Source organism: Strix aluco, chromosome 19, assembly GCF_031877795.1.
Source record: "Strix aluco isolate bStrAlu1 chromosome 19, bStrAlu1.hap1, whole genome shotgun sequence".
Taxonomy (NCBI): domain Eukaryota; kingdom Metazoa; phylum Chordata; class Aves; order Strigiformes; family Strigidae; genus Strix; species Strix aluco.
The window spans coordinates 4,171,585-4,182,226 of NC_133949.1; the positions used below are offsets into that span (position 1 = coordinate 4,171,585).

Consider the following 10,642-nt stretch of genomic DNA (forward strand, 5'->3'; position numbering starts at 1 on the left):
CAAAGCAGCTGAAGAACAGTTGATAATTGGTGCCCATCTTTTGCAGTAAAACACTAACGGAGTGTACCCAGATCTGAGCACCGCTCAGGGTGCATCCCCACAGGAGCCTGTGCTGGGGACATGGTCCCAGCTGGCCAGCCCCTGAGCTACCCTCCTTGGAGCTCCCTGCAGAGATGCCGCTGCACCCCCACCCTGTGATTTCCAGACATCCCTTTGCCAAACCGGCAGTGGCAAATATAGTGGGTCCAGCTCCACCGGCTCCTGGCCTTGGCTACTGGGGCAAAGGGCTGGGGGAGAGGTCAGGCTCCACAACAGTGTGGAGGCTGGGTGGGAACAGCCCTGGGAGGTGCTGGACTTATGATGGGGCTGCTGCTGCTGTGGTGCTGGGAGCAGGGAGGTGAGAAGAGAAGAAGAAGAGGCAGAAGAGAATTTTTTTAGGGCTAAGGAGGCTGAGAGATTTCCAGCTGGGAAGTTGGGATTCTTCCCCTGCCTCTCCCAAAATGGTTGTAGTGGGTCCTATCGGCCCCATTTTTCCAGGCAGGAGGGTAACAACCTCGTCAGAGCTGACACAGAGAGAAAAAACTTTTAATCTTTGGCACCATCAAGAGACAGCATGTTGAAAACACGGCTGAACAATGTGGTTCCACAATGAGCATCCTGTAAGTAAGCAGCACACCCTTCTTCCTCCACTAAGGAGACAGCTCTTACTCACAGCACTGACTGTACCATGGCAAAACTCAGCCAGCTGACTTGGAAGTCAGCCTGGGTTTACATGACAGCGCTCATACCTAATTTCAACAGACTGCTTCCCGCAAATAGCTCTGGGGATAAAATCCACCTCCCATTGTAGCAGCGGAGGGGCTGGTTTAGCCCCAGGTCACACAGCAGGCTATGCCAAGACAGGTCTGAAAGGCCAGGAGGTCCCCAGAATCACAGCTGCCCATAAGGGCAGTGGCTAAACTGTCAGGGTTCTGACCCAGCTCCAGGTGATATAAAAACCCAGCCATCCCTCAGAGGGATATCAGTCCTACTGCACAACCAGCGTGCTCGAGAAACCAGCCAGATTAGAGGTGTGATCTTCCTTCGGAATTTGAACTGGTTTGTCTTTACAACGGCCTATTCACAGAGGAGTTTTAGAGTCCTATTTTAAAAGGTGTCGCTAACCACGATGTTGGTTTGGAATCACACGTTCTACAAGGCTGCACACACGCCGTCAGCCCGGGGGGACGGCAGCTGCCTGCTCTCTTATTCCCAGGACAAATGCGAGATTCACTTGTCCCCTCCAGGACTGCAGGGGGTTTCAGCGGTTGTGGGATTTGGGTATGTGATTGACTGCTTCGCTCTGAAACTCCTCTGGCCTGCCCAGCTCAACCACTCAGTCTGGAACACTGCTCACCAGCACTTCTTGCAGATTGCCTCCAGAGCAGCCTTTCTGGGCACTCCCCCCTCTGAGAGCTCCTCTCGCTCTGCCCTGAAGCAGCAGGGCTGAGGCAGAGACTTTTGCAGTGCAGACACCCCCATCTCCTAAGCTGGCTACTTGCTGCTTCTGCTCCCCAGGAGTGAATTGACTTTTGCAGCTGCAACCTTTCACTCTTCACATCCCCTGTATTTACCCATCCCAGCTCGCTGCCCTCGCTGCCACATCCCCAGGCATACGGCCACCGTCACCGCAGTGCCTAAGCACTTCAAATCTCCTTTGGGATCGTCAGGGGTTTCTATTTCTCTCTTTTTGGTTTCTTCCTGCTGTGAGTCCCTCAGAGCTTCCTGGGCTGCCTCTCTGCTGAGTCAAAAGATTTTTATAACGCTATTTCAAATTTTCAGGCTCTTTCTATTGACTTCTTCTCTCTCTGGAATCTCCCTTTTGAATTTACTGGCACAAGAACATTTCTGGGGTCAGCTTGTATGCCTTTCCCTTGACTCCTTTCAACCACAGGACATAGGACTGAATCACACTGTAGGCAGGAGTAATTAATGGTCCCTCCAGGTCTCTCACTTCTATCCCCCCAGTCTGTCCACCCCAGCATCCCCCCGCTGCCACGGCCCAGCCCCGGAGCTGTCTCTTGGCACAGTCTCTTCCACTTTTCAGCTGAAGGGGACTGCTCTTTCCTTCCGTGAATTGCCCAGGGAGATCACAGATGTTTATGGCCCAGCAGGTACAAGCTCTCACATCTGGCTTTGCTCTTAGGACCAGGCCTGGAGTAAAGACAACCAGTGGCCCTCTACCAGCCTTTCCAGAGACAGCTCCTTCCTGCAGACTCCCTGCGGGGTGTAATTCCACATGACAAAGTCCTCTCCTCCCAGGAGAGGCATCGCTCTGGATTCCAAGTGCTCTTTGGGGCAAAAACTACTTTCTCCCCCAGTCTCAATGCCACAATGCAGTCCCAGGGGTGAGCTCCTTTGAGTGCCTGGAGCCCCTCCAAGAAGCTGGCCCTGACACCCCTGGGAATGCCTTGTAGGAAGATGGAAAGGAAAGAGTGCAGGCAACCAGAAATAACAGCACATAGCTGGGTCTTGCATCTGGGCCTGTCTTCTGCCCACAGAGCTGTGTGAAAACAGCTTGACCTGTGATTTTTGCCACCAAGGACTCATCAGAGCTGTCCCCATGCCAGCACTGTGTCCCCACCACACTCCCCATCACCAAGAGCAGCAGGCTGGCAGCTGCCCTGGTTTAAGCCCAGCCGGCAACTAAACACCAGGCAGCTGCTCGCTCGCTCCTCCCCCTGTCCCCAGTGGGATTGGGAGGAGAATCAGAACAAAAAGGGAAAACCTTGTGGGTTGAGATAAGAACAGCTTAATAGGACAACACTGGCAGAGAGGAAATAATAATAACAGTAATACTAACAAAAGAATAAGTAAAGCGAGTGATGCACAGTGCAGTTGCTCACCACCCGGATCCTCCCTCCCCCCGGCCAACTCCCCCATTTTCTATACTGAGCATGACATCGTATGGTATCGAATGTCCCCTTGGCTAGTTTGGGTCAGCTATGAACAATCTCCCGTTTCATTTGTTCAAAGGCTTGTTGTTGTCCAGGTCCCCATTGTAAAATCATTCTTTTTCCGGGTCACTTGATAGAGAGGGTACAATCAGACTGTAATTTGGAATATGTCTTCTCCAGAAACCCCCAATGCCTAAGAAAGCTTGTGTTTCCTTCTTGCCAGTCGGTGGAGACACAGCTGCTATTTTATTGATCCCATCTATTGGGATCTGATGACACCCATCTTGCCATTTTATTCCTAAAAACTGGATCTGCTGTGCAAGTCCCTTGACTTTATTTTGGTTTATGGCAAAACCGGCCTTCAGAGGGATTTGGATTATTTTCTCCCCTTTCTCAAATACATCTTCCGCTGTGTTGCCCCACACGATGATGTCATCAATGTATTGCAGGTGTTTCAGGGCATCACCCTGTCCCAGGGCAGTTGGATCAGTCCATGGCAAAGGGTGGGGCTGTGTTTCCACCCTTGTGGCAGACGATTCCAGGTGCATTGAACACCCATGGGTTGGCTCTCCGAGGAGAAAAGGTAAAGGGTGTCATTGTTAAGCCTTTCCGCTAGATGGCCCCCGAAGTACAGAGGTGACGGCAATGCTGAGTACAGATACCGGACTAGTCTCAGGACCGATAGATAAATTTATCGTGACATAATCAGTGTTACATAGTACAGCAAAGCAAAAACCTTGATCCACCTCCCACGGGTGATAAGCAGCAGCATAGGGGTTTGCATATGGCAAGTGAGGGGATGCATAGCACAACTCAGAACAAACACCATACCTCTAGAAGCCAATAAACTGACATTATGACCAGCAACTATTAAACCAATATAATGAATGCTTAGTACAAATTTGTTGTAATACACTTTGTCCAGATCTGTAGTTATCTCAACCCTTCGGGCCCCATGTTGGGCACCAGAAATGATTGTTGTGGTTTAAACCCAGTCAGCAGCCCAACACCATGCAGATGTTCACTCACCCTCCTCCACCCAGGGGATGGGGCAAGAGTTGGAGGCATCAAGGAAGACTCGCAGGTTGAGATAAAAACAGTTTAATAATCAAAAGACAATACTAGTATTACTAACGAGTAGTTAGTAATGTGGTTGCTCACATTTGTGTGTAGTAGTTAGTAATGTGGTTGCTCACCACCCACTGACCAATGCCCAGCCCGTTCCCAGCTAGTGATCTCAGAGAAGAGAAGACCCCAAACCTTAATCCCAGAATTAAGAGAGTGGCCTTCTCGGCCAACCCTCATCTATATACTGAGCACGATGTTGTATGATATGGAACATTCCACTGGCTAATTTGGGTCTGTTGCTCTGGCTGTGCTCCCTCCCACCTTCTTGTACACCTGCACACAGGACATGGGAAGTTGAAAAGTCCTTGATTTCTTAGCAATAGCTAAAACCATCTGTGTATTACCAACATTCTTCTCATAGCAAATCCCATACTGAATCCAAAACACAGCACTACTCTATCTACTAAAAAGAAAAATTAGCCCTATCCCAGCTGAATCCAGGACACCACCCCTGGGGCAGACGATTCCAGGTGTATTGGACACCCCTCCAAGTGAAAGAAAACTTTGACCTGCACTCTCTTGGCAAGGGATGCCAAAGTCGATGAATCAGTGTGTGGATGGGAATCAGAGAATCCCGACCGGTGCGATATTGCTGCCGGTGCACTCTTGTAGTAGCAATTGGCACCTGCTGTTCTCAGCCCTCCACAAACCCACAACAGAAGGGTCCTAGAGAGACCCCGCAAGGTGGACAACTGGCCAATTTCCTCCGTCTCCAAGGCAGCCATACCCAAAGCCCACTGGTACCCTTTGGGTCCTTGAAGTACCCTCTCCGAGGTAGTCTATGCCCAGGATGCACGGGGCCCCTGGGCCACTCACAATGGGGTGTTTAGGCCACCCATTCCCAGTTAGGCTCACTTCAGCTTCCCATAGAGGCAGCTGTTGGGACCCCCCTGTCACTCCCAAAATACAAATGGGTTCTGCCCCTTTATAGTTTGATGGCTTTAGGGTGCATTGGGCACCAGTGTCCCCTAGAGCCTTACACCCCTGTGGATCTGACGTGCCAGGCCATCGGCTCCACATGGTCCAGTAAACCCGGTTGTCCCCTTCCTCCACCTGGCTGGAGGCAGGGCCCCTCTAATCCTGGTCATAGTGTTGGTCACTCGCTTTTGGTAAACATGAATCAGAAGTGTCTTCAGGAAGCTCAGAAGTGAGATCAGCCCTTCTGCTCTGTCTGGGAACTGCCCACTGGAACCTGGAGTGGCGCTTTTCCAGGAGGAATTCCCTTTTGTGATTGTTTTTCCTTGCAGCTCACATATTCGTGCCTCTAGGATTGAAGTGGGTTTTCCATCCCTCTTCCTCATGTCCTCTCCATGGTCACACAGGTAATAAATACCACAGGGTACCCTGAGGCCTGTACCTTCCATATCCTCTCTCTTGAGCAGAGGAACGCCTACTCCTAACAGCTGAGATACGGGCCCGTACACGTGGGGAGTAGGGCAGATCCTCTTGGAATTGTGAGAACTCCCGGGACAGTTTCTCCACAGCTGAGACACAGGCCTGTAGGGAGGAAGAGACATTTCCTTCATATTGATGGAGTTGGGCAGCCACTTCATCCACCGTTTGTCCCTCGCCTTCCTTCCAGGACATTGCTGCCGGTGAGTTGGCATACGATGGTGGTGCACTTTGTAGAAACATCCACCAAACGGGTTGTGTGCATGGACTTGGTCCAGATCTGTGGGTAACTGCTTGTAATCTGGATCATTACAGATCACCCCCAGCACGGCTAATCCCATCAGGTCCTGGATACCTCTCTCCGTGATGGCCTACTTGCCTGGGTGACATGTAACCTCTTCCTTGAAGGGGTACCTTTCCTTCACACCTGACAGGAGTGGCCTCCTGAGGCTGATGGTTTGTGTCTTTCTTCCAATCACCTTGTCAATGCCTCCTTCCCTAGAGAGGGATCCCACCTGCCTGGCTTCCCTACCCTCTAATTCCAAGATACTGGCCCTGTTATCCCAGCTAAGTTATTCCTGTTATCCCATCCCTCACTAAGCAAACTTATTCTTTGGTGTATTTCTCCTTCTGTACAGGGGCAACCGATACTGGCACAGGTTGGTTCTCTGGTTCAGCTGCTTTGTCTGTCACCGGGGTCTGAGTAGCCACAGTCTGTCACCGGGGTTGGGATAGTGCTTGTTATGAGGGTTGGAATAGCTGCAGTACCTGTCGGTCTGTTTTCCCTGCCTTCCCCCTGGGGATGCTGTGTAATATGGAGCAGTGTTTGGTAGATACTGGCTAGGGCCCAGCACAGGGCGGTAGGTTGTGCCTCTTTGGAATGGCCACAGCATTTTCTTTTCACATATTCTATCACTTTATCAGGGTCCTGTAGTTGTTCGGGAGTGAAGTTTCAAACCACTGGAGGCGAGAAATTCTCTAGACACCTGCTCATATTGTCCCACATGCCATGCCACCTGTGACCGTCCAGCCTTGGGACAGACCTCTGGATGATATGCTTAAAAATTTTTTTTGTGACCCTAAACATGACCTGAACACATTTAGGACACATAGCAATCAAAGCACATCCCAAATATATTCAATATTTTCAAAAGCTGTTGTAATTAGCCTGAAGGAGAAAGCAGATGTGAAAGAGTGGGAGAAGGTATCCTCTCGCTGTCTTGCCCATAGATTGGGTGCAATTACTAATAAATTCCGAGAGAAGGTGCCTGAGGTACAGACATGGCAACGATGCTGCACACAAATACCAGCTTAACAGCATGACCAGTGATGTAACCATATCATAAGTCAACATTACCCAGCACTACAGCAAAAGTAGTCCTGATCCCTCTCCCAGAGCTGATAAACATCACCACAGGGAACACACAGCGCAGAGGAGAATTTCCATAACACCACCATGTGAACAAAAAACCCAACATTGTGACCAGCGACTATTTAACTAGATAAGAAATGTGCTATCTCAACCCTTCGTGCCCCACTCTGGGTGCCAAAAAGGACTGTCATGGTTTCAGCCCAGCTGGCAACTAAACATCACATGGCCATTTGCTCACTTCTCCCCCTCAGTGGAATGGGGAGGAGAATTGGAAGAAAACCATAAAACGTCGTGGGTTGAGATAAGGACAGCTTAATAGGACAACACAAGGAGGGAAGAAACAATAATAACAATAATACTAATGAAAGAGTGTATAAAGCAAGTGATGCACAATGCAATTGCTCACCACCTGGAACCTGATACAGTTTCCAAGCTGAGATGCCTCTGCCCCCGGCCAGCTCCCCCAGCTGTATACTGAGCACGATGTCCTGTGGTATCAAATAACCCCTTGGCTGGTTTGGGTCATCTGTCCTGGCTGGGCACCCTCCCAGCTCCTTGTGAAAATTAACTCTATCCCAGCTGAACCCAGGACAGCCTCCCTCACCCAAAATGAAGCGTCAGGTCCCCAAGGAAAAAGGTGAGCGCAGAGCATCCCCCCCGGGCACCTGCCAGAGGGGACTTTGGCCATGCCTGGCTGTGCAGGCACAGGCTCCCATGCTGTGGGAAGGTGCTCCGGCCTCTCCCCCATCCCGTTCCCGGCGTTACCCCCACGGGCACCCTGGCACAGTGCTGGGGGTGACGGTGATGCTGTCCCCTGGCAGTGTGCGGGCTGTGAGCCCGAGGTGGTTGGGCAGCTGTGCCGAAAGGGTGGGCTCCGTGTCCATGAGAATGGCCTGGTGAGTCCCCGGTCCCTGACACCTTGCGGTCCCCAACCCCGTAGCGCCGACAGCCCCTGGCACGCACCCTCCTTTCCCCTCTTGCAGTACCAAGAGGGTTTCTATGGCTTCCTCTTCCCCAACACCCGGTAGAAGCTGCAGTGGGTGGCACAGAAGCTGAGGCTGGGGAGCACATGTCCCCACCATGATCCCCATGCCCCGTGTCTGGCACTGCACAGGCCAGCAAGCCCCCAGGGATGCTCTGGCAGCTGCAGGAAGCAACCACCAGATCCTCCTCGATCCAAAAAGGCACATTTCTTCAGGAATTGGAGATTTGGAGAGGATAGGTGGCTTTGTCGGGAGCCCAGTGTCACTGGCTATGTGGCCCACCGACATATAGGTGGGTCTGTGTTTGGCGAGGGGAACCAGGGATCCCCGAGCCTGTGAAGTGCTGACACCGTCTGCCTCCATGACATCCCCGGAGGTGCCACATCTGCTGGCTGTGGGGCACCTCAGTCACCTGCCAGAGCTGGAGTTCCCCCCAAATCTTCCACTTCCCCTGCAGCAGAGAGCGGCGCTGCGTCTCCCAGTTCTTTGAGAGTTCAAGTGTAGCTGCCCAGCAGGGACAGGACTGGGGCTGGGGCAGAGGAGGGCTGGGGCTGAATCCAACCTGCCACAGGTCCTTCTGCTGGACGCACAGGCCGGTGCAGTAGGTGCGGGCGGTGCAGCGGGACCAGACCCACTGCCTCATCTGCCAGGAGGCGGTGGTGGGGCGGCCCTGCTACAACACCCTCGTCTGTCCCGCCACTGCCAGTGCCTGGTTCCATCATTGCTGCATCCAGGCAAGTGGCATCACCCCCAGCCCCTGACGGGATCCCCCCTGTCATCACCCCGTTGCCCAGCTCCAGGGGCGTGAACAGGACTCCCTGCCACTGATGCCGATGTCATCTCTGCCCCAGGGACAGGTGCTGTGCTCTGTCCTTCACAATTCTGCTGCCTGCTCTGCTGGGATGTGGCGACCTTCCAGGAGGAGAGATTTCGACTGGGCATCCAAGTCCCCAGCAGGTTGGTACCCCCTGTTGCAGCTAGCCCAGACTCCAGCCCCATGGCACAGGGACCCTCGCACAGATTCCTGGCTCCCAGCACTTCAGCTGAGGAAGAAGAGGCCAGGATCCTCGAAGGACATCCTGACACCCGTCTGCCCTCCCAGGCCCTGTCCCAGAAACCTGCAGCTCCTCACTAATAGGAGTTGGAACTCGACACATGGGTTTGCTGATGAGCCTGAGTGCTGCAGTGGCCCCAACCCTCCTGTTGGCAGCACGGGTGCTGCCAGGCCCTTTCCCAGCTGGGAGCCAGCCCTGGCAGCCCTGGGGCTGATGCTGGTGTCACCCCTGGGGACCTGTTGGGTCACACTGGAGGCAACCTGGGCTGGGGATGCGGAGGCACCATGGGAGCTGCTGGGGGGCCGCGGATGCCCTGCCCGGGGGGAAGCAGAAAACCCAGGATGTGGGGAGGGCAAGGGGGTCCCCATGGATCCCTTCTCCTGTGTCAGGGCTCCAGCCAGGACTACACAGACACCCACAGGGGTTGACAGAACAAACACTTTATTTAGGCATCAAGACTCCTGACTCTTCATTAACAGGCACATTAATATAGTTTAAATTATTTTGGTTTATATTATTATTTTGATAAAGTTTAAATTATTTTTGTATTTTTCCTTTTCTTAGCAAAAAATACTTAATTTAACTTAAATAAGTTAAATAGAATAAATTTTCCTGTTGCAGAAGGCTACAGTTCAAGTTCTCTCTTGCATGCCGGGGGCTGGAAGCCAAGCCTGCTGGGGGTAGCACTGGGGACATCGTGGTTGGCAACGGAGAAGTGTCAGTTCTTCAGGGGCTGAAAGTGCTTCAGAAGCGCCTGCACCCAGGGCGCCTGAGGGTCTGCGCACAGCTCCTTCTTCTTCTTGGTGACCAGGCTGTTGGGAGAAAACCCACGTTGGGATGCTTGGCCGGGGCAGGGGGGTGTCCCCATCCCCCTCCCAGCCACCCTCGGGGCACTGCCCGACCATCGCAGCCCAAGCCCCCGGCAGCAGTGGGTACTTACATCACCCCTGGCTGGGTGCAGCTGCTGCTGGTGATGTAGGTGGAGTTGATGAGGCCCCGCGGGACGGGGCGTTGCTGGTAGCTGAAGCAGCAGGTGGTGGGGACGCCGTCTGTGAGGACAGAGAGACAGACAGACATCCCTGGTGAGACCTCAGGCTACAGCACAAGCTCTGGCCCCACCGGCGCTTGGGGTTCCCCAGAGATTTGCCATGTCTAGTCCCCAACCTTGTGCCACCACCCTGTTGGTGGCCCTCCCAGAGACCCCTGGCCCCAAGCCTGAGTCCCAGCACTAGCGGTGGTCTCTTGCTGCCAGCTTTCCCCACAGCCACAAGGGTCCCCACCGATGGGGATGGGGCTCCCCGGCTGCCCCAGCAGCTCCCGTGGAGCAATGGCACCCCCAGCCCCAGGGAGTATGCGGTGACACCAGACTGACTCACCGAGATGGGCCTTGGACGGGGAGCAGGAGGCCACGAGGAGAAGAGCAATCAGGGCAGCTGCAGAGACCTTCATGATGCTGCGAGGCTGAGGGATCTGCGAGCGGGGCTGTAGCTGAGGGTCTGCGGTGCTCTCCTCTGCACGATGCTCAGCCCCTCTGGCGATGCCCTCCTTTTATCCCCAGCCGGTGGGCGGGTGCAGGGTTTCAAGGAAAGAAGATGAGTGCATCATACTAGGGAAATTGTGTCAGGATCTTCCAGTTTTGCTGAGCTGGAGAAGGCAAAGAAACCGCAGAAGAGGAAGCACTGGACATGGGGCTGCGACTTTCAGATTCCATTTGGGTCCCTGGCGGGGACCGGCCGGAGCCCCAAACCCCCAGAACACCGACCCCACCACTGCTGC

General features: G+C 53.4%; 1 protein-coding gene and 1 pseudogene across 1 annotated transcript; one reads left to right on the top strand and one right to left on the bottom strand.

Annotated features, from left to right (window-relative positions):
• The first annotated feature begins 7,266 nt into the window (after positions 1–7,266).
• LOC141932325 (G2/M phase-specific E3 ubiquitin-protein ligase-like) lies at positions 7,267–8,946 on the top strand (annotated as a pseudogene).
• Positions 8,947–9,289: 343 nt separating this feature from the next.
• Positions 9,290–10,373, bottom strand: LOC141932085 (C-C motif chemokine 3-like). Its single transcript, XM_074845113.1, has 3 exons — positions 10,243–10,373; positions 9,807–9,915; positions 9,290–9,678 (listed from the first exon to the last, which is right to left on the bottom strand). The coding sequence occupies exons 1-3, from the start codon at positions 10,313–10,315 to the stop codon at positions 9,585–9,587; spliced, it is 276 nt and encodes a 91-aa protein (XP_074701214.1). The 5' UTR covers positions 10,316–10,373; the 3' UTR covers positions 9,290–9,584.
• Between the last annotated feature and the right edge of the window lie 269 nt (positions 10,374–10,642).

Coding starts and splice junctions, on each gene's coding strand:
- LOC141932085 (XM_074845113.1), bottom strand. CDS start 10,315: ATGAAGGTCTCTGCAGCTGCCCTGATTGCTCTTCTCCTCGTGGCCTCC. Junction 9,916..10,242: donor CCCGTCCAAGGCCCATCTCG/GTGAGTCAGTCT, acceptor CTGTCCTCACAG/ACGGCGTCCCCACCACCTGC. Junction 9,679..9,806: donor TGCACCCAGCCAGGGGTGAT/GTAAGTACCCAC, acceptor TTCTCCCAACAG/CCTGGTCACCAAGAAGAAGA.